The sequence below is a fragment of the Pelophylax lessonae genome, assembly GCF_965119305.1.
Source record: "Pelophylax lessonae genome assembly, chromosome: 5".
Classification (NCBI taxonomy): domain Eukaryota; kingdom Metazoa; phylum Chordata; class Amphibia; order Anura; family Ranidae; genus Pelophylax; species Pelophylax lessonae.
Window position 1 is genome coordinate 112480022 of NC_138772.1, and position 24255 is coordinate 112504276.

At 42.4% G+C, this 24255-nt stretch overlaps 1 protein-coding gene across 3 annotated transcripts in view; it reads left to right on the forward strand.

Moving 5' to 3' along the window:
- PRKAG2 (protein kinase AMP-activated non-catalytic subunit gamma 2) overlaps positions 1–24255 on the forward strand; it is a 552351-nt gene that overhangs the window by 491592 nt on the left and 36504 nt on the right. For all 3 annotated transcript variants that reach the window (XM_082257523.1, XM_082257525.1, XM_082257524.1), the window contains 5 exons: positions 2680–2761; positions 6478–6536; positions 6631–6676; positions 8313–8367; positions 23058–23184. In XM_082257523.1, coding sequence (XP_082113649.1) covers positions 2680–2761; positions 6478–6536; positions 6631–6676; positions 8313–8367; positions 23058–23184 — 369 coding nt within the window. The remainder of the gene's footprint in view (positions 1–2679; positions 2762–6477; positions 6537–6630; positions 6677–8312; positions 8368–23057; positions 23185–24255) is intronic.

Below are 24255 nucleotides of genomic sequence, written 5' to 3' on the forward strand. Positions count from 1 at the left end.
GGTGGCCGCAGGACCCTCCAGTACCCCACTTGTTTTAATGCATTTTCGTCAGTTTTGGAGTCTTTGGTATCCCGGGTGGAGGTGGCCTGTCAGGGACGGGGGTCAAGAAGCGACCCCCCGCCTACCCCTATTTTTTATCTAATACTTCAGATACGGATTCAGAGCTGGTCAATGCAGCTGCAGGTCCCTCTTATGGGGCTGTTGTCTCAGGTAATGTCTCCTCCGCAGTGAGGAGAACGTTTCTGCCTCCGCCATAGCACAAGAGTGGTGGATGCACTAGTTGTGTCCGTCCGGGAAACCTTTAGTCTTGAGGTTACACCGGCAGAGGTAGCTGAGACTGAGATTCCTTTTTGGTACTTGTTAGCCTACCAAAAAGGGCGAAGGATTTTCCTTTACCCAAATGGGGTTGTTTTGAAATGAACCCCTGCTATTTCCAAACCCATGGCTAGGCGCTATCAGTTTGAGGAATCCCTCTTTAAAAGGATAGACGGTACCACCTGTAGTGGACTCACCAATTTCCAAATAAAGCCACCGTTATCCCGTTGGAGGACGCTGTGTCCTTTAGGGATCCGGTGGATCGAAAAAGTGGAAGCGGAATCCCGCGTCATTTTTTCCCTGATAGGGTCAACCCTTAGGCCAGTGGTTGCCATTTAGTTTGGTTGAGATTATAAAGGATCTCACTAGGGGCAAGAGCACGGTCTTGCCACAGACTGTTAGGATAAAAGGACCTCGTAACTAACGAGGACCTTCCTTTTCTGCTCATAAAGAGTTTGTGCGTTCCGCGAGGGCGGGCGATAAGGCGAAACCCTCCAAACCCCCTTCAGAGGGTTTTCAAAGGGCGCTGGTCGGCTAAACAAAAAGTCCGGCTCAGCCAAGCCTGAAGAATACAGCCTGATGCGCCCCTACCCATCTCTGGGGTAGGGGGATGGCTTCACCGGTTTCCGGATCCATGGCTTGCCAGAACCCCGGACTAAGGGGTTCGCGAGGTCATACGGTCAGGATACAGGATCGAGTTTTCGATCACTTCCACCGGTGCGATTCTTCCCTTCTAACATTGAACGGTTTCAGGGGGTTCTATTCGAACCTGTTCACAATGCCCAGGAAAGAGGGCAAGGTGCGTCCAATTTCTGGACTTGGGGAAAGATGGAGTCCATCCGAACAGTGGTGGCCTCCCTGCATCAGGGGGATTTCCTGGCGTCCATAGACATTTAGGATGCCTATCTTTATATCCCCATCATCGCAGGACATCAGCGTTTTCTTCGCTTTCCCAAAGATCATCCCTGGTTCCCACCAGGAGACTGAACTATCTGGGCCTAATGTTGGATACATCCTGGGCAAGAGAGTTTCTCCTTGTGGAGAAACTCCAGAAGGTTCAGTCAACGATTCGGATGTTGCTGTCCATCAATTGGCTGGGACTGATGGTGGCCTTCTTAGAGGCAGTACCGTATACCCAGTCTCATACCCGAATTCTCCTGAAGGAGATTCTTTTCTAATGGAATCAGAATTCCGATTCCCTGGACAATCGGATCCGGTTGAGCGAGCGGACCAGGGAGTCTCCGATGCTCAACCAGGGGAAGTCATTCCTTCCGATAGTATCCAGGTTACCAATAAGGGTATCGGAACTGAGAGCGATCAGATTTTGTCTGATTTACTGGACCGAGCAGCTCTAGAGCAGCCCGATTCGGATCCAAAAGAAGACAGAGTTGTCTTCCTCTCTGCTGCCAACTGCAGTTTGGAAGGGGGGGTGGTCCTCTCTGGAGCTGCAGGGGGAAGCACAAGGTCTGGTAGAGGAGTTCCGTCCTCTCTGCTGCTGTCTGCTGAGACAAGGTGGGGGCAGAGATGAGGGAGATGCAGCACCTGCAGGAGAGGTGCAAGGGCCACATGAAATGGCCTGGAGGGCCGGATTCGGCCTGCGGGCCTTGTGTTTGATACCTGTGTTTTTAGACGATCCCTGAAAACCCTCCTCTTCAGAGAAGCCTATCCTACTTACACCTAACAACTATACTTCCATTTTCTCCATCGGCCCATCCCCCTCAGTTATTGCCTTTTGTTTCACTTGACCCTCCCTTCTAGATTGTAAGCTCTAACAAGCAGGGCCCTATAATTCCTCCTGTAGTGAATGGTATTGTAACTGTCTTCCCTCACATTGTAAAGCGCTGCGCAAACTGTTGGCGCTATATAAATCCTGTATAATAATAATAAATCAAATAAAGATCAGAGGAAAAGAAGGAACCATCTCGTGGTGTAGTAACCAACATTTTATTAAAGCAGAGCATGCACATTTAAAAAAGTAAAACCAGCATTTCAACTACTGATGTGGTGTTACCAACTATCAAGATGGCTGTTCGGTCCCGGTGCGAGATGACCTCACACGTCGTGAGTCCATCCCACGTGTTTTGACGTCCGTGCACTGTTTTTGGTATTTTTATGTTCTATATTGTGTCCTGCAATATTGTTCTAGCTGCTTTTGTATGACTCTTCTGTTATTTTTGAGCCCAAGCGTGACTATTTTCTTGTATTTTTATTGGTTAGATATGTTTGGAAACAAATAGGGGTGAACAGGAACTCTGAGTACCCAATAGAGATTGTTTGTAAGATTTGTGCTTTCTGCAACCATAATAATGTGATACATTTATCCTGCATCAGCTGAACCCAGGTGTTAATATCTCTGCCCTGCAGGTAAAGAAGGCATTTTTTGCACTGGTAGCCAATGGTGTGAGAGCTGCTCCATTATGGGAAACAAAGAATCAGAGTTTTGTAGGTAAGTTTGCTTCATGTACCTTTTTATACAACTGTAACCAGTGCTTAGAAATTAGAAGAGGACCACTGCATTTTATCTGTGACCTGTTTTTAGCAACATTCATCCATCTTGCCTAAAAAAGTAGATCTGTGTCGTGTTTTAGCACCTCTGGCCCTGACAGCTTTGGTTTATCATGGAAGTGTGTCTACAGGGTTCCTGTAGTATCCCAGTGATAACACTGGCCATACATGCATTAGTCTGATGCTGGTGGGTCTTCAAACCCGTCCACAAACACTTCTCTGTGATTACAACCCCAAGTACATGGGTGCTCTACCTAACAAGGGGTGCTCTACCTGACAAGTTAGAAGTGGAAAGTCGCTAATTGGTTGCTGTGGGCTATAACTCCGCATTACTCAGTAGCCCTATTGTTATAATAATTTTGAATTTACTTAAGCTGAAAAATGTCCTACAGCATAGATCCGCTATATTTAGTTTTAGATATCGTTGATTGTTACATTTCCTTAGAAAAGTGTGAACAACCCCTAAAATATACAATATTAAGAATTTATTGGAGCTAGTTGGAGGAACATAAAGCTAGCAGTATATCTAATGAGCAGCTAATTTCACATGCCGCTGCACATCTGCTCGGGAGTGTAAACCGCTGCCATAGAGACAGAGTTAAATACAGTTCTGCTCTGATCTGGAATGTAAGTTTGGAGAGGTTCTTGGAAAAAGATTTTGATAAAAGACTGCTATATAAATAACTCATGTGCAAAGGCAGAAACCCTCCGCATTGCTAATAGGCGGATCCACTGACCCATCTTCTAAGCCAGGAGGCAGCAGAGGGACATGTTTTAACAGGTCGTGTAATGATGCTTCACTGGCAGACCTGCATAGTACATGGCTGGCCTCTGCAGTGTAGCATGCCAGTACTCTCACTACAAGAGATGTCTAGGTATTTTAGAATAAATAAAATGGCCTTGCACAATAGGTCACCAAGGATGCCTTGAGTAGGTTAAGAATGCCCTTAGTAGCCTTTGAACTAAATTCTGTGCTCTGTAGGATCATATTCAGTGCATGTTCTACTGTTGGGCACCGAGCCATGGTGCTAAAAAAAATATCCATGTTGTGTGTTTTTTTTTTTCCTTTTATTCTTTTGTATTGGCTTATCCTTTTGTTTACATGTACTGGCTGTAAAACTGCCCTATTGTTCGTAACAGTTTTTTTTAGAGACAATGGTGCTATCTATATAAATCATATAACAATTGGAAGCTTGAATCAACCAGTTGTTGGTTGCAGAATTGTGGAAGAAATCCCTTGAACAACCATAAGTTTTAAGTTTTCAATGACAAAAGAAACCGTATCCTCTTAAAGTTAAACTTTAATCAGAAAATTAAGTCCTGCTTGATCACTTAAATTTGGCCCCTTTTGCAGGTATAGCAATGTAAAACATTATAAATAAGTGGATTGAAAAAGGGGGGGGAGGTGGAAACACCTACCCCCGCAGGTCTGTGCTTGCTAAAATTAAACAATATATGAACCTAATAGACTCCTAAAACCAAAAATTTGGGTGAAATGTGTACTATTAACTAGTGGATAATGAAAAAATTATATATAGTTGTGCCCCAATACATAAAAAAGGGGTACACAATATGAAATAATAGATTTGTAGATGTGTGTACTAAATTGATTAGTACAAAGTAAATGATACGTGCACGTGCTCTAAAAAGGATTTTAAATAGCCAAAGACACAAAATAGGCTGGTTTACCAAGGAGGATAAATGTTATACAAGGTGAGACAGTCCAAAAAACTGTAATAAGTCCAAAACACAGGTTAAAGTTTCAGGCAGGGTGGTCAAAGTGTTCTATGAATCCCAGGAGAAAAGGACTTCACTGCTACCTCATGCAAGGGATGGAGACCAAGGACACCACAAGTGCTCGGGAAATGTCAGGAAAACTCACCAGGGGACGTAGAGGGGATCAGCCAGGCTAGGGTGGTCTCCCCTACCAGAGGATGTGTCCATATCTGCTGGGTCCACTCATCTCCTTCCTCCTTATTCCCCAGAGAGCTCAAGTAGATGTACAAAGAAAGGAATACAAGATCCTCAGTGTATTCCGAAATAAAAATGTATTGGGGAAACAGTTTGATAAAAAATTTCATATGAGTTAAAATCCCCTAAAGGGTCCAATGGAATGGCACAGTACAAAAAAAGTGTGTGTATGTGTGTAGATATGTATATCCTACATGCATGCATACATACCACGGTATATGCACCCACCAGGGTGTGCACCCGGTAGGAAGCACAGGGACGCCAAACAGACAGCGTGCGTTTCACTGCTATCTTCCACCTACTGGTCACATGGTCTACGTGCGTTCCAAAATGACGCGTTTTGTCAACGTGTGACGTCTTCTGATCTTGGAATTCCTTGGTATTCCTTTCTTTGTACATCTACTTGAGCTCTCTGGGGAATAAGGAGGAAGGAGAGGAGTCCCGAGTGGACCCAGCAGATACAGACACATCCTCTGGTGGGGGAGACCACCCAAGCCCGGACACATCCTCTGGTGGGGGAGACCACCCAAGCCCGGCTGATCCCCTTTGTCGTAAGACAAGAGAAGATCCATGTCATCTGGTGAGTTTTCCTGAGCACTTGTGGTGTCCTTGGTCTCCATCCCATGCATGAGGTAGCAGTGCAGTCCTTTTTCTCCTGGGATTCATAGAACATTTTGACCACCCTGCCTGAAACTTCAACCTGTGCTTTGGACTTTTGGTAGGTGTTTCCATCTCTCTTCCCCCCCCCCCCCCCTTTTTTTACCATCCAGTTAATTTCTGTAGCAGGAGGGGGACTAGCAGCTGCTCACTATATATTTAATTTCTGTTTTTTGTTATTAGTACCCAATAATATCGTATTATCACCAATATTTCACTTACAGAGGTGGTTCTTGGGGCCGGTGATTTGTTCTGTTTTTCATTAAAAATAAGTGCCTATACTGTTTAAAATCCAGTAATACAATGTCTCACCCTGCTCTGCACATGCTCAGTTGCTTTTTATTTTAAGACACTGCCAGATTTGTAGAGGCCGATCAGCTGACAGCTTTAAAGCAGATTTAAACCCTCCTATCCTTTACAGCCAAGGAAGCTACCTCTGTTTGCTCTGCAACTGCCATTGGGCTGCACATGTGATCAGTTATGCCATTTTGATGGTTTAACAGTTTGAGGACACAAGCAAATGTGACACTCTCGGCAATGTAACTGTTAAATCAATGGGTTTAATTCCGCTTTATGATTTACTGCTGTCCAGGGGCTCTGGGCTTCACCAAAATGGCAGCCTCCAGCAAGAAAAAACTGGAACAATGCTGCAGGCAATTTACAGCGCGCACTAATTTTGGTAGCAAAATGAATGTAAAATGTATGTTCCTTGCTTAAGAACTTTTTTATTTTTTTTATCAAGTTGTTATGGGTAAAGTTCTGCTTTTATACAAGCACAGAAAATATAAAGACCTACAAATTGGATTGAAAAGTCATGGTGACATCTGGTACTTGGCCAACAATTCAAGGTTGGGCAGATTTCATCAACATGCTCTGCATATCAATAATTTGCCTCTTTTATCCAGACCAGCAATACAGTATCTTTCTTGTCTTTTATTGTGAACTCTAAAATATGGCAGTACACAAGTTTATTGGAAAGTATTCAATACAGGTCACAGTTCAAGTCACACATTTTTATTCTTTTTACAGGTATGTTAACAATTACAGACTTCATAAATATATTGCATCGATACTACAAGTCTCCAATGGTGAGTGAGTACTGTCCTTTAGAGAGCAGCATTAAAGATGGAGCTCTTATAATAATAGCATTAAATAATACATGTCTCTTAATTTATTCTACAGGTACAGATCTACGAGTTGGAGGAACACAAAATAGAAACCTGGAGGGGTAAGAATTTTTTTTTTTTTTTAAATATTTTAAAGGGCCCGGCAACCCAAAAAACGTGCGGTTGGCTATTATAAAGTGCTAAATTGGACACTTGCTTTAAATAACTGTCAATTAGGGACCCCCCGATATGCTAATAGTGATTACTTTTCAGAGTGAACTTTTGCTGTGTCTATGGACAGCATCGTAATGGGTTAAGGTAACTTCCACTCTTCCACTCTCTACTGCTGCTACTTACCTTCTCTTTATTCCCTTGCTAAACCATTCATTTGGCAGAAGCAAAGAGAAGTGCCCAGTACTTCTGGCGATGGGCAGCACGTGACCTGTTTCTTTACTCCAATATGTCAATGCCGATTTTTGGTAATTGGCCCAGCATTGGTGGGTAGAAAATTCTCAGCCCTTTAGTAACAAGGGTTAGGAGCTTGTTCAGGGTTTCCTTTCTCCCCGCGGCACAACTAAGTGGTGGGGTAACAAAAAAGAAAGTATGTGCAGATGGAAAAGAGCAAAAGTTTGAGTGAGTCTGTTACTCTGCTCTGCATTGATAAATGCACAGGTTTACGTTAAAGCGTAGCTCCACCCAAAAGGGTGTTTTCTGACTCTTTCCCCCCCCCCCCATCCGCTGCCACGTTTGGCACCTTTCAGGGGGGGGGGGAGCGGGTACCTGTTTTTGACAGGTACCCGCTCCCACTTCCAGGTGACTTTGCCACAGCAAAGTCACTTGGAAGTTCAGCCCTCCTTCTCCTTCCCCCGCTGCAGGGCATTCAGAAATGCAGCGCACTTCACACATGTGCAGTAGGTTACCAACTGTGAAGCCGCAAGGCAGCAGCACCCGAGAGCCAATTGAAACCAGCTGGGGTGCTGACATTGCGGGACAGGTGAGTTGTCCTAATATTAAAAGTCAGCAGCTACAGTATCTGTAGCTGCTGACTTTCAATTTTTTTGGTGGGGGGCTGGAGCTCCTTTTTAAGCTGTTGCAGGTCTCTGATGGCTTAATTTACCCGCTCGCTTGTTTCACTCTCTATCCCTTAAAGCTGTGGTCCTCAACTCCGGTCCTCAGGGCCCACTAACAGGCCAGATTTTAAGTATTACCTTGGGGAGATGCAGACTAGAGTACTGCAATCACTGAGCAGCAAATTATATCACCTGGGATGTATTTCAGTTATCTTGCAAATCTGGCCTGTTAGTGGGCACTGTAGGCCAGGGTTGAGGACCACTGCCTTAAAGCTTTCTCAACCTTTTTTTTTTCAGTCCAGGCCCCCTTTAAAATTTTGAACATCATTCTAAAGTTAAAAAAACGAAAGTAATCGTTTTATAGAACCTAGGACATCCAACATTAGAAGTGACTCGTTTTATCATGATCCAGGATAGTTTGTGTTTGAGCTGATCAAACGGTATGGCCGCTAACCTCCAGCACCTGGCAATGATAATTTTAGCAGACACAAATATATAATTGATGAGTTAATGTTTTTGGTTTAAATTCCACTTTAACTATTACTAAAATAAATGGGCAAAAAAACTGTCTAAAACAAAATATTAAAGTTTACTGGTAATATTTTAATATAAATTATCAATAATTACTGGTATTAATAAAATATTGGTATTACCAGATCACTCTAATATGTTTGCTGTGTTTTTGTAGAATTGTATTTACAAGAAACCTTCAAACCTTTGGTGAACATAACTCCAGATGCAAGGTAAGTAGGAACTTAGAAGTCCTATTTTTAAGAGATTCTTCATACAGTATAAGAAGGAATTTACGTCTGAAATCGAAACTAAAAATATGTAATTTATTCAGCCATGCAGAAAACCTTAAGCCTGCATAGCTAGTTTATTTAAACAGAGTCATGTTCACTTACTTTCTGGAAACCAGGCAATGTTATGGCAGCACTAGACATGAAGTTCTGTATAACTGTATGCATGCATTTTACAGCGGTAGTAAACCTAAAAGCAAACAAATTATTATATTGCTGATTACCAATTCTAAGGTGGGCATTTGTTTTCTTTTTTCCTTCTATTTTAATTTGCTGATCTGGCCAGTAAGTCTGTTTTTCCTTTATCACAAAAGAAAAAACTGTTGATGTGACTGCTTACAAAGTATTAGCTGGAGTTTCCCATCAATTTTTAGTGTATCTAAATCTGTTAGAACATCGAAACACTCCCCTCCCCAGAGGTGTGCCCCTGAGCTCCTTCATCTAGAGTGTGGGCGCACTCTAATACAGAAGGTGTTACTGGCCAGATCACCAGGTGAAAACAGAGGGGGGAAAACTAATGCAGCCAAACACATCTAATGATTGGTAAGTTGTAATACATTTTTATATTCAGTAATAATGTAGTCTTTGATTATACTAATGCGTTTGCAGAGGTCATGATGATGCAAAAAAGAGTGCAAATAATTGATGAATATTTGATTTACTCTTTTTTTTTTTTTCCATGGAATTTGGCAAGATATATTGTAATTCCACTTTAAGAAAACAAGCAAAATGTCAGTTATGTACATTGAATTTTTTTTTATAAAACTTAATGATTATAAATGATCATCTTGTTAAAAAAAAAAAAACATTTGGTTTAATATAGAAATAAAAGGTAAAACATTTGTTTTTTAGATATCAAAAATGATCACATTCCCTCTGTTCTCGGCTGCATAAGAGCTGCGGGAGGAGAAACAGCAGTACAATGATTTTTCCAGTCAAAGCCTGTGCAGGGGGGGGGGGGGGTTAGGAAGTCTGATCATTGGAGTAGAGCAGGCTGAGATTACAGCTAAAGAACTGGCAATGGAGTGTTCTCCTGATTAGCTTGGTCAGTTTTTAAAAGAAAGCAGAGGGACTGGCAGGAACACAGGGATTTCACACAAAGAAGCAAATACAAAGAGCACAGGATAATTTTTCATGCAAGTACATGGTACAGCAGACATGTATCGGGAATATGACATGTTGGGTTTATATAGGGTCGCTTGCTGCTGTTCAGTTGAAACTGATGCAGTTGAAACTGACGCATTCACTCCAGTCACTTTCTTCCTTCTGAGTGCTATAGTGCATCCGGAAAGTATTCACAGTGCTCCACTTTTTCCACATTTTGTTATGTTACAGCCTTATTCCAAATTGAAAAATTAAATTCATTATTTTCCTCAAAATTCTACAAACAGTACCTCATAATCATAACATGAAAGAAGTTTGTTTGAAATCTTTGCAGATTTATTAAAAATAAAAAAATCCCATGTACATAAATATTTACAGCCTTTGCTCAATATGTTGAATCACCTTTGGCACCAATTACAGGCTCTAGTCTTTTTCAGTATGATGCTACAAGCTTGGCACAACTATTTTTGGGCAGTTTCTCCCATTCCTCTTTGCAGGACCTCTCAAGCCCCGTCAGGTTGGATGGGGAGCGTCGGTGCACAGCCATTTTCCGATCTCTCCAGAGATGTTCAATCAGGTTCAAGTCTGGGCTCTGGCTGGGCCACTCAAGGACATTCACAGAGTTGTCCCATAGCCACTGCTTTGATATCTTGGCTGTGTGTTTAGGGCCATTGTCCTGTTGGAAGATGAACCTTCGCCCCAGTCTGAGGTCCAGAGCGCTCTGGAGCAGGTTTTCATCAAGGATGTCTCTGTACATTGCTGCATTCATTTTTCCCATGATCCCGACTAGTTTTCCAGTTTCTGCTGCTAAAAAACATCCCCACAGCATTATGCTGCCACCACCATGCTTTATTGTAGGGATGGTATTGGTCAGTTGATGAGCAGTACCTGGTTTCCTCCAGACATGACGCTTGCCATTTAGGCCAAGGAGTCCTTCGGGTGCCTTTTGGCAAACTCCAGACGGGCTGTCATGTGCCTTTTACTGAGGAGTGGCTTCCGTCTGGCCACTCTACCATACAGGCCTGATTGGTTGAGTGCTGCAGAGATGGTTGTTCTTCTGGAATGTCCCCCTCTCTCCACAGAGAAATTCTGACGCTCGGTCAGAGTGACTATTGGGTTCTTGGTCACCTCCCTGACTAAGACCCTTCTCCCTCGATCGCTCAGTTTGACCGGGCGGCCTGCTCTAGGAAGAGTCCTGGTGGTTTCAAACTTCTTCCATTTACAGATGATGGAGGCCAATGTGCTCATTGAGACCTTCAGTGCTGCAGAAATTTTTCTGTACCCTTCCCCAGATCTGTGCCTCCATACAATCCTGTCACGGAGGTCTACAGACAATTCCTTGGACTTCATGGCTTGGTTTGTGCTCTGACATGCACTGGTAACTGTGACACCTTTATATAGGCAGGTGTGTGCCTTTCCAGATCATGTCCAATCAACTGCATTTACCACAGATGGACTCTAATCAAGTTGTAGAAGCATCTCGGGGATAATCAGCGTAAACAGGATGCACCTGAGCTAAATTTTGAGTGTCATGGCAAAAGCTGTGAATACTTATGTACATCTGACTTTTTTTGTTTATTATTTCTAATACATTTTTAAAGATTTCAAACAACTTCTTTCACGCTGTCATTATGGGGTATTGTTTGTGAAATTATGAGGAAATAATAATTGTAATCCATTTTGAAAAACGCTGTAACATAACCAAATGTGAAAAAAGTGAAGTGCTGTGAATACTTTCCGAATGTACTGTGTATGGGATGATCCACCTGCTCAAATGGGTAGCCTTTCTTTAAATGGGACTTTGGAGCAAACGGTTCTCTCCTACATAATGTACAGCAGCATGAAATTTACTGCAGAGTGTGACCTCATGATCCTTCTGGAGAGATACCGGGGAACACTGAGCACTCCAAATCTCACAAAGTGCAGGCGTGTAATCTCACAAGATCTTGGATACTCAGCATTTCCAGGGATCTTGTCGGTGGATAGATAACCTCATCCTTGTTTAGACTCAGTAGGTGGAATCTGGGGTAAGTGTCTTAACTTTTTTTTTTTTTTGGTAAGGAGGGAGGCCTGATTATAGTAAGAGATGGGTCTTGCTTTTTACCACTTCAAATACAAAAAAAAAATCTAGCCCTATTTTAGTATTGTAACGGAACCGCCGACCCACACTGTACTTGTGGACTTCCGTCAGTATAAAGCTTCCTTGCAGTCATGAACATATATAGATATTCCAGCCGCCCTACATACAAAACTAGCCTGGCAAATTAGCTTGTATGTGTCTGAAAACATGAACTCCTTTATTGAACAAGAAACAGCCTTTTATACACTTGAGAAGTAGGTTAGTCACTTCATGAACAATGACCCAAATATTTACCCAAAACATCACACACTGGTTAGATAACGAAGTACAGCTGACTCATGGCTAATCCCATCTACAGTGCCTTGCAAAATTATTCATTAACATGCTAATTAACTCAGCGCACTTAAACCAGACTGCCGGCAACAAGGCTAAAACAAAATACAATACAAATTTATTAGAAGTGTAAACACAGAGTAAATAAGCATAATTACGAGGTGCGGAAGACAGGTGATTGAGCTAATGATATTGGCATCTGCTAGGAGTCTGACTGTGTGAAGCCTTATTGGCAATAGGCAGCTAGGCCTAGAGTCCCAGAGTCTTCATATATTCTTTGAGATATATTGTTGACAAATATTACTATCCCACTTGAAGAAATCCATACCATTAAGTATCTGTCTTTCACTCCCAGTGACGGTGGGCACCGTCACAAGTATTGCCTAGGTTCAGTTGAATAAATAGAAGTATTTCGTTTGACTGTTATAAACTGGATGGAAAAGGTATAGATCCTGGTTTTCCTCACTGTCAAATTTCATTGTAGTACCAAATAGAATTTAACTGCCATTTGACTAATGACAGTGTAAAAATGAAGTCTTAGGCTGGCCATTGTATAGACGGAGCGATTTTCTTTCTTGCAACCATGGGCTGCAGGAAAGAAAATTGCTTGATTCCCCCATCAACACAGTGTTGACAGGAGAATCCCACAGAGCCATTGTGGTCTCCCAGTAATGGGGGGGGGGGGGGGGAGCTGTCCTGGCTGGGAAAAAACTTTGATTATTGCTAGCGGCTATAACAGCAAACTGATTGAGCTTTAGGCCTCATGCACACTGGACGCTATAAAAACGGCGGTAGCGTTGTTTTTCTGCATTTTCAGCATGAAATCACCTCTTAAAAAAGCTATGGGATCAAAAACACCGGTTAGCCGTGTTTTACTGCGTTTTCCAGTGCGTTTTTACAGCTCAAAAACTCCTCTCAAAACCCATTTGTTTTGGAGTTTTTTTTCCAGCCAGAAAACGCCCCTGCCGAAAAACTCTGATAACAGCCTATATGTGCATGGACACTTAGGATAACATGCTGGGGAGTTTATTGGCTGCACAAAAGAAGGCCAGAAGCCAAAAACAGCAGCTGTAAAAACATCAAGTGTGCATGAGGGCTTAGGCTGGTCATAGATTATGCGATTTTCTTTCCTTTTGGCCCCTTATTATTTTTATTCATTTCAGGTTCTTATATAGCGCTGTCAATTTACGCAGCGCTTTACATATACATTGCACATTCACATCAGTCCCTGCCCTCAAGGAGCTTACAATCTAAGGTCCCCAACTCACATTCATACATGCATAGTAGGGCCAATTTTTATACAGGATCCAATTAACCTACCAGCATGTCTTTGGAGTGTGGGAGGAAACCAGAGTATCCGGAGGAAACCCACGCAGGCATAGGGAGAACATGCAAACTCCAGGCAGGTAGTGTCTTGGTTGAGATTCGAACCAGCAACCCTCTTGCTCTAGGTGAAAGTGCTAACCACTACACCACTGTGCCGCCCACCACTGTGCTGCCCCTTTCACACTTATGCAACCTAAAAGTCATGCAATTTTTTGCACGATTTTGACTGGACTTGAAGCAATGCCCGTCTATAGACCTTTAAAACGCAAATAAAATTGGCCCAAAGTAGTGCAGGGACTACTTTGAAGTCTCATAGATATGAACAGTACTCATTTGAAATCCAGGAGTACGACTTGTGATGCGACTTTGCAGTCCCAAGTCGTAGGACAAGTCGCACAAGTGGGAATGGGGCCTTAGCCAAGTGTTGAAGGAAAGAAAATTGCTTGATTCCCCCTATCAACACAGTAGGTATTGATGGGAATGCTTATGTATTCTGACAGCTGGAGATTTCCCCGCCATCAGAATACAATTATGAATTCTGGCAGCTATAGCCAGCGACAGTGATGATATGAAAATAACCCGACAGGCTGGTTTATACTGAAGTTAATCGATATAGAAGGTTAGCCTGTGGGGGCGTGCCCGGAAGTAGCCATGTGAGTGTGCTCTGCGAGGCTCTCAGCTGTGGCGCGCACCTCTCCCCGCTCGAGCTTCCAGAGACGCTGAAGCCAAGCCAGCCAGTCAAGGAGGGTTAGCAGACTACTAACCCTCGGACAAACCGCTCTCGCAAGGAGGTCCCACGGAGCGGGTGGAGAAAGGAAGTAGCGGCGGGACGGGGAACAGGAAGAACAGATTGGCGGGTCTTCCCGCGAGCACGGTAGACGCGGAACGGCACCGTCACCTGCCCCGCGGCATCCACCAGCTCTGCCCTGGTAGCGAAGGAAAGCCGAAGTGCAAAGCGGAAGGCATTAGATCTGGGAAGGTCTCGCCGGCCGGATCAGCCAGGCACTATACTATCGGCTGAGAGGAGGGAAGTGGAACCGCGGGGCCATCTACCGCGGAGGTCCCCAGGTACAGCCTGGTAGCCACGAATCCCCTGAAACCCCTGGTAACCCCGCCTGAAAAGCTACACAATCAAGAGGATAGGGGGAGCAATAGCCCCTTAGGTAAAGAACTGTAAAAAGGAGTAAGATCACAGAGGACAGGAGCAATACGGCTGACAAAATTGGATCCTCGGGAGAGATCTGGTCTCGTGAGTACTGGGGTCTGTGTAATGTGGAACTAAAGTGAAAGTAATATACTGTGTGTTCCTGTTGTCGAGGGCTATACACTTTAAAATAGTAGGGGAATGAGCTAAAATAGGCTAAGATCGGAAAGAGTCTGGTATCAGTTGCTAGAAATTTGTCTCTCTAGAATCACGTGAATAGTATACCGGGAGAATAAAAGGTCCTCATACGGTGGATATAGGAGAAGGGCAGGCAAGGATGACCCTCACTAAGAGGAGGAAAGGAAAGAAAAATACAGAAAAGACAAATACAAGCAAGTTGGAAGGTGAAATAGGTCGATTTTTTACCAACAGCCAGAATTCGGTTAAAGGGGCAAAAATGGCATCAGTAAGCTTAGATGCTGGTGACCAGCCCAACTCCTTGCTCACTTCCCCTACTTCAGAGAATAGTGCAAATAGCCCAGGTTCTAGACAAGGAGAGTCGTCAGCTCCAAGTACCCCTACACAGTCTTTCACACAGATCTCTGAACTTAAAAAAATGCTACAAGTATTACCAACAAAGGTAGACATTGAAAAAATGATAAACAGGCTGGAGGAAAAACAGCGTCAGGAACTACAAGGAGTTAAAAAGGACTTACAAAACATGAAAACTCATTTAGCAGAACAGGAAGCCACCACCAGCCAAATAAAAGAAAGATTAGTAGCATTAGAGGCAAAAAATGACACCCAGAGAGAAATGGAAGATAAAATACAACTGCAATTAGAAGACATAGAGAACAGGAGTCGCCGTAGTAACCTGCGATTACGGGGGATACCGGAGACCGTAAGCAGTGAAAAATTGGAGGGGATAGCGACAGGGATTTTTAAACAAGTGTTAAAAGAAAAATACCCCGAAAACTTTGAAATTGAGAGGATACACAGAGCCCCCGGCACTAGAAGAATGGAATCAATGAGACCAAGAGATGTGATTTGTAGGATACACCGCTATACGCATAAGGAATCCATACTGAGAGCAGCGTGGGAAATTGGGGATATATTAGTGGAAGGATTGCCAGTGAAAATATATTCAGATTTATCCAAAGGAACGCTACGGAGAAGAGCTATTATAAGACCCCTGCTGGATCTGGCGAAGAAGGCGGGGTGTACATATAGATGGGGGTTCCCCTTCTCTGTGACATTCCGTAGAAATGGCCGCTATTTTAACCTTAAAACCTATCAAGATAGAGGGGCTTTTTTCCGTTTCATAGAGACGGATCCGATAGAGGTGATAAACTGGTTAGGCCGAATTCCGTGGGAAAGAGGCATGGAGTACCTACAACAGCAAGAAGAGAGAGGAGTAGTCCCCGAACAACCGTAAAAGCTGTGGATCTAAGTACTGTCGCTTATCCCTCATTTTTGCCCGAAAGTTTTGAGGAATAATATACCCTTTGAACTGCGTTTTCTTGGTTTTATTTTTCCCCCTTTTTTTTTTTTTTTTTTTTTTTTTTTTTGCACTTTAACCACTTTACAACCGGAGGATTTTGCTGTCTTCCGTCCAGGCCACTTTTTGCGATTCGGCGCTGTGCGACTTCAACTGACAATTGCGCGGTCGTGCGACGCCGTACCCAAACGAAATTTACGTCCTTTTTCTCCCACAAACAGAGCTTTCTTTTGGTGGTATTTGATCACCTGTGCGATTTTTACTTTTTGCGCTATAAACAAAAAAAGAGCGTTTATTTTGAAAAAATAACAATATTTTTCACATTTTTTTATATGAAATTCCCCCCAAAAAAGATGTAAAAACCAATTTTTTTAAAAGTTTTTGGCCAATTTGTTTTATGCTACATATGTTTGGTAAAAAAAATCGCAATAAGCGTATTTTGATTGGTTTGCGCAAAAGTTATTGCGTTTACTAACAAAGGGAAAGATTTCTGTCATTTTTGGTGTTTTTTTTTTAACGCGTAATGGCGGCGATCTGCGATTTTTTTTGCGGGACTGCGACATTGCGGCGGACAGACCGGACCCCTGACTGACATTTTTGACACTTTTGGGGGTACCAGTGACATTACTGCAGTAATCAGTGCTATATATATGCACTGTTACTGTAAAAATGACACTGGCAGGGAAGGGGTTAATTTTATTGGAGAGGGAGGGGTTAATGTATGCCTGGTGCTTACTGACGTGTAGGGGGGGAGGTGACTATGTGATTCATGGACAGATCGGATGTCCAGCTATGCTGAACAGTCCGATCTGTCACTCCCTGTCACTATGGAGATCCGCCCGCTGTGTTTACACACAGCGGGCGGATCTCCAGACTCGATCCCCGACGATCGGGTAAGAGCAGCGGCGATCGCCGCTGCTCCTCCCCTGGCCCGACTCCCGCTGTGAATGAAAACAGCGGGAGCGAGCCTCCGGCGGCGCGCAAGCGCCGCCCAGAAGGGGAGGAGTCCAGTCACGTTAATACTACGTGACTGGACGGGAACGAGCCACTCTGCCGCAGTAGTATTACCGTGAGCGGTAGTAGAGTGGTTAAGGATGGTGCTTTTGTTAGACCTCCCCCTATATCTTGATCCCATAAGATAAAAATTTCCCTTTTTTTTTTTTTTTTTTTGGGGCACTTAAAGGAGGGTACTGTTGTTAGACCTTCCCCTGTATTTTGATCACATAAGATAAAAATTTCCCTTTTTTTTTTCCACTTTAAGGATGGTTCTTTTTTTGGACCTCCCCTATATTTTGATTACACAAGACTTAAATATTAAATCCCTTTTTTTTTTTTTTTTTTTTTTTTTGCACTTTAAGGATGGTGCTTTTGTTAGACCTCCCCCTATATCTTGATCACATAAGATAAAAATTTCCCTTTTTTTTTTTTTTTTTTGGGGCACTTAAAGGAGGGTACTGTTGTTAGACCTTCCCCTGTATTTTGATCACATAAGATAAAAATTTCCCTTTTTTTTTTCCACTTTAAGGATGGTTCTTTTTTTGGACCTCCCCTATATTTTGATTACACAAGACTTAAATATTAAATTCCTTTTTTTTTTTTTTTTTTTTTTTTTTTTTTTTTGGGGCACTTTAAGGAGGGTTCTGCTGTTAGACCTTCCCCTGTATTTTGATCACATAAGATAAAAATTTCCCTTTTTTTTCCACTTAAAGGATGGTTCTTTTTTTGGACCTCTCCTATATTTTGATTACACAAGACCTAAATATTAAATCCCTTTTTTTTTTTTTTTTTTTTTTTTTTTTTTCTCAACAAAGAGAAGGAGGAAGAGGGAGAGAAAAGAAAAGAGAATCCCCCTTTTGATCCAGCACATTCGGTTTTGTTTTGATTAATATATTCTAAATAACTGCAGTACAACTGTGCTAAACAACTTGAGCAAGAGCGCTGATAGATATTGCTGTATAGCTATATATTTACCTTGTGGGGTTTTTTTTTTTTCTTTTTTTTTTTTTTTTTTTGAGGGGAATGGGGGGAGAGGCTGAGCGGGGGCATAGGTGGGGAGGAGGGGGAGGGAAACCAGAAGCAAGCACAAATATGGGTTGGTGTCTACCGATGCTATAAAGCTGGTTTAGGCTGAGCTCCAGTTGCTCTGGGGTCCCTCCCCCTCCTCCCCCGGTTGCCGCCTTTTACCCTCTGTTCTCCCCTAATGAAGGGGAGAGGTGGGTGGGGGAAATGTGAAGAGGTTCAGGAGAATCACCTATCCACAAGATAATTGGAGGAATAGAGGAAAGGGAATTGCTGCCTCTCTGGAGTTGGGGTCTAGAAAGGGGGGGAGGAGGAAGTATGTGGGAGCGGGAGGTGAGGGAAGATATATTTAAGTATCCTCGCCCGCTGCCTACCATAGCTGGGAGGGGGGAGAGGGAGGAAGAGGAGAGAGCAAAAAGAATTTAATTTTTTTTTTTTTTTCTTTGGCTTTTCTCCTCTCTTCTCTTCTCTCCCCCCCCCCCCCCCCCCGCCCACGTTGTAACTATTTTTTTTGCATCATTATGTTGAAGTTAGGGGTTGTTATACTTAGAGAGAAGGGAAACCGGCTTGGGCTTCACAAATTGAAAGGTTGAAGATAGATTGAGCGGGAGGGGGCGCGAGAGAGCCCGCAGAGAAACACTCCGGGGCATATAGACCCACGGAGAAAGTCACACAGGTGGCACCTATAAAGTGCCGTGTGAAATAGGGATAAAATATTTATCCAAGGTGACGAGAGAGAGAAGCGGCCTTTAGTGTAAGACCGGTCTCTCTTACACGTCATCTGAGGGAGAGGGAGGGGGGTTTTTTTTTTTTTTTTTTTTTTTGATCCACGGCTGTCGATGGAGGATTTAAAAATTGTCTCATATAACGTCAAAGGGCTAAATGTACCAGAGAAAAGACATATACTAGTAGCAGAGTTAAGACGTCTACGCACCAGTGTTGCATTCATACAGGAGACACATTTTAGGACAGATAAACTACCCTTTCTAAAAAATAAACACTTCCCATATGTATATCATTCTACGTATTCAAAATCGAAGTCACGGGGGGTGTCTATACTAATAGCAAACGAGATCCCATGGACCCTGCAAGATAGTGTTCAGGACCCTGAGGGGAGGTTCCTATTTGTTAAAGGACGAATTGGCGATATACAAGTAACAATGGCAACGGTGTATGCTCCGAATAACCGACAAGACAGGTTTATATCCAGAACTTTAGGTGAATTGGTAAGTTTTACAGAGGGCCAATTAATTATAGGTGGGGACTTTAATGTACCTATGTCACCAAAAATGGATACTTCATCAGGGTCCTCAACACTTACAGGGGGAATGAATAAAAGGATCTTAAAGGCTTTATATGATGCCCAACTGATTGAGGTCTGGCGCCTACAACATCCATCTGAAAAGGATTACACATTCTACTCGACACCACACAGGAATTATTCCAGAATAGACTTTTTCTTTATACCTCATGGCCAGCTCCAGGCGGTGAAAGAAACCGGAATAGAAAGCATTACGTGGTCTGATCATGCACCTATAACGTTAATATATAGCCTAGGAACAAACCCTTCTCAGAGGGGGAATTTGTGGAGGCTAAATGAGAGCTTGCTACAGAGAGAGGAGATATTAAAAGAAGTAGAGGAAGAGATGAAAGTCTTTTTCGAGATAAACGATCGGCCTAGCTGTAGTATAGGAACGTTATGGGAGACGCACAAGACAGTAGTTAGAGGCATTTTTATTAAACATGGGTCACGCATTAAGAGGGAAAGGAATAAACAGTTGCCACAACTTTTGGAAAAACTCAGAATTTTAGAGATAGAGCATAAACAAAGCATTGCAGATAAAACAATAGCAGAATTAAAGTTAGTCAGAAGGCAAATAACAGACCTTTTGCAGTATAAAGCGAAGGCCGCAATACAAAAAGGGCATAAGCTAAACTATGAATCCGGTAACAAATGTGGAAAAGCGCTGGCTAGATCCATTCAAAGGCAGAAATCAAGGTCATATATACCCCACATTACTACAGCTAAAGGCGTTAAGAAATCACTGCCAGCACAAATATTAGAGGAATTTGAAAACTACTATTCTGCGTTATACAATTTAAAAGAAACGTCGCCTAGGCAAGAAGATATGGAAAGTTACTTAGCACAATCGCAATTACCTAAATTAAAGGAGGAAGATCGAGAGTATTTAGAGACGAGGATCACCATAGAGGAGATACAGCAAACACTAAAAACAATGAAACAGGGGAAGGCACCCGGACCTGATGGCCTGACAACATGCTATTTCCAGACTTTGATTCACATCTTAGGTCCCTATATGGAAAAATTGTATAACGCAGTAGATGTAGAGGGTAACCTGCCCAGGGACACTCTTACAGCTCACATTTCACTAATATTAAAAGAAGGTAAGGACCCTGCACAATGTAGCAGCTATAGGCCTATATCCTTATTAAATGTAGACCTAAAGCTGTATACTAAAATTTTAGCAAATAGACTAGCAAGAATCCTCCCAAGTATAGTTCAGCTTGACCAGGTAGGCTTCATAAGATCGAGGGAAGCAAGAGACAATACTACAAGAATATTGAACTTAATACAAGTAGTGAAGGAAAAAGAAATACCCTGTGTAGTCCTGAGCACGGACGCTGAGAAGGCATTTGATCGGGTGGGATGGCCTTTTTTGTTTTCGGTGCTCGGATACATCGGATTAGGAGAGGTCATGTTGGATAGAATAGCTAGAGTATACACAGAGCCAACGGCAAGGGTGAAAGTGAACGGGCTTCTGTCAGATGCTTTCCCAATAAGGAATGGTACAAGACAGGGGTGTCCATTGTCGCCCCTGCTATTTGCTTTGACAGTAGAGCCTTTCTTGTGTAGGGTTAGACTAAATCAAGATATTAAAGGTGTAGAGTTAAAGGGGAGACAATATAAGATAGCGGCTTACGCAGATGACCTATTATTTTCTTTGTCTAGCCCGGGTATTTCGCTGCCGAACCTGATACAGGAGTTCAAAAAATTTAGGACCATGTCTTATTTAAAAATTAATTATGGGAAATCAGAAGCGATGGGGGTGGGGGTGCCTGTATCCCAAATTAACCTATTGAAAAGCAACTTCGGCTTTAAATGGAAAGAGGAAGCAGTAAAGTATTTAGGGACATATATACCGGCAAAAATATCACAAGCCTATGACTTAAATTTCCCACCTTTGTTGAAAATGACTAGGAAGCTATTGGAACAGTGGCAGGGAGGTCTTCATTCCTGGTTCGGTAAATGTAATCTGGTGAAGATGACGATCTTACCAAAATTTCTTTACCTGATAAGAGCATTACCGGTGAAAATTCCAAGGGCCTTCTTTAAGGCAACACATTCCCTATTTCGGAAATATATATGGTCCCGTAAAAAACCCAGAATAGCACGTAGAACTTTAACCTTACCAAAGAAGAGGGGTGGGTTGGCATTCCCCGACGTTTACATATATTATCAGGCAGCACAGGTGAGCAGAATATTAGATTGGTGGCATCAATCGGAAAATAAAGTATGGGTACAAATCGAACAGGCCCAAACGGAAGTAGACCTGAAAAGAGCTATGTGGTGCTACGAATCACTGCCTAAAGGTCTGAAACAACACCCAATAATTGGAAACACACTTCGAGTATGTACACAATCAAACACATATAATAAGTTGACAGGGAAAGAATCACCTTTGTTCCCGATTCTGGGGAACCCTCAGTTCATCCCGGGCCTAGATACTAGACAGTTTTCAACATTGAGGGAAAGGAAGCAGGAACAAGCCTCGTCTTTTCTAATACAAAACAAATGGCCCACAGTTAATCAACTGGCTGATAGAAATGGACCATTTGATATACCCTTCTGGCAAGCGGTCCAATTACATCATTATCTGGCCTCAATATCAAACCCGAGTAGCTATGGTAGAATATTAACAAGATTTGAAAATTATTGCGTAAAATCAGGAAATATGTTGCGCACACTATCGATTAGCTATGACATGTTAATAAACCCAGAGGAACAACCGCAGCTCCCATGGGTGGAAAAGTGGGCAAGAGATCTGGAGAGGGATTTGTCGGAGGAGCAGGTCCAGAGGATAGTGAAACTTGCCTTTAAGACAGCTAGATGTACGAAGATTCAGGAGCTGAATTATAAGGTTATAACAAGATGGTACATTACACCCAAGAAAATTCATACTTGGTTCCCGAGTGAAACAAATAATTGTTGGAGATGCAGAAAAGAAATAGGCACTGTGTATCATATCTTCTGGACCTGTCCTGATATAAGACCATTCTGGAGAGGGGTTAGGAATATTATACAGAAATTTACGGAATATAAAATAGAAGAAAACCCGGCATTTTTTTTGTTACACTTATCAGACATACCGGTAAGGAGATATGAAAGCTCTGTTATTCCCTACCTGGTTAATGCGGCTAAAGCATGCATCCCAGGTAACTGGAAAAAAATACAAACACCCTCACTAGCAGAATGGATAAATAGAGTAGAAGAAATTAGAAGAATGGAAGAGTTAATTGCTTCTGCACAAAATAGACAGGAGAAATACAAGAAAATTTGGGATCCATGGAATCATTTTATGGTTTCTGAGGAGGGAAACAATATGTTATAGGACAAGGGAGGAGGAATAGATTTGAGGTGAAGACGAGTTCTCCTAATCGACAGCCGTGGATCAAAGGGGTTTAGATTAAAATAATTTTTTTTTTTTTTCTCTTTCGTTTTAGGGTGGGTAGGGGAGGGAAATGGAAAAAAGTGGGAAAAAGTACAGGATTATAGGATAAATAAGATATAAAAGAAAAGGTGTAATGATAATTATTGTAATAGAGATAGCCATTATGCTAAAATGATAAATGTATGTATTGTTTGAAAATCCTGAATAAATTTATTTGAAGTTAATCGATATATTGGCTTCAGCACAACCAACCTGCCCATAGATGGATCGAAATATGGCCAGTTCTTGCCAAACTGATCGAATTTCAATCGGTCTATGGCCGGCTTAACGTGCAAGTTGTCATTAGGAAAAATAGATTATTTGTATCACCTCCATGTAGGAATAAAGCTGCATATTGCCTCTAGTTAATTTCTATTCTCTAATATCTCTTTCTTACAGCCTGTATGATGCAGTGTATTCACTGATCAAAAACAAAATCCACAGATTGCCGGTAATCGACCCAGTCAGTGGGAATGCACTTTATATACTTACCCATAAGAGAATCCTCAAGTTTCTTCAGCTTTTTGTAAGTAAAGGAAAACAATGTCTCAATCTTTGAATCTGTTATGTTTTCTTGCTGTCAGACAGTAAATCAGAACTTTTCTGAGATAAAAACTCTTCTGGTATGATGACTTGTAACGTCATCAGTCTACACACCACGGCTTCTCAGTGGGAGATGTGTCTGTTTCCTTGCTGGCATGAAATTCAGCATCTTGGGAATGAAACCACTTTCCCATAGAAACAAAGAAGCTTCTTTAAAGCAAAAGCTAAATACAGTGTTGTACCTAACAAATACACAATTGTATCTGATAAATTACTTGCAACTCTGTTAAAGTGGTTGTAAAGGATGAAGATTTTTTTTACCTTTATCCATTCTATGCATGAAGGTAAAAAAAACTTTCTGTGTGCTGCTCCCCCCACAGCCCACCCTAGTACTCACCTGACCCCCCTCTCAATCCAGTGATGTGCATAGGAGCCTCAGCTGTCCCAATTCTCTCTCTCCTCATTGGCTGAGACAGCAGTGGGAGCAATTGGCAGACAGTGAGCCAATGAAGAAAGACCAGGGGGCGGGGCCGAGCTGCCACTCCATGTGTTTATAGACCTTTAATGGACGTTATGGAATACAGTAAGCATGGATTCGCGCAAAGTGCAATATTTTCCCATTCTCAGTCTGATTTCGGCAGTTTTAAGAGAATGTGGAAAGATGATAAAGATTTGATGCAGTTACTCTAGTGGGATTTAAAAATATGTTAATGGAATGTACAGTTAGACTGTAAAGCTTTTCAAGGCTTGTTCTGTTCTGTTACAAGTGACCCTGGGGTGACAGGGTAACTTTAAATCAGTCTGGTGTGTGGCTGAGTGTCCATAATTGCCGACACCCTAGACAATCACGGCCTCTATGCTGGATTGTTTTGCATGAAGCTCTCAGGAAGGATTGATAGCCCTGGGCTTCGAGACAAAGATCCGAGTATGAACTTCTACCTAGATAATTAAGCATGTGGTAAAACTGGCTTTAGGATTGGCTCAGCAGACATGTGGCTTCTGATGTAACAAGCTGCTTTTTAAGTGATTGAATTAAAAAGAAATATTGAATTGA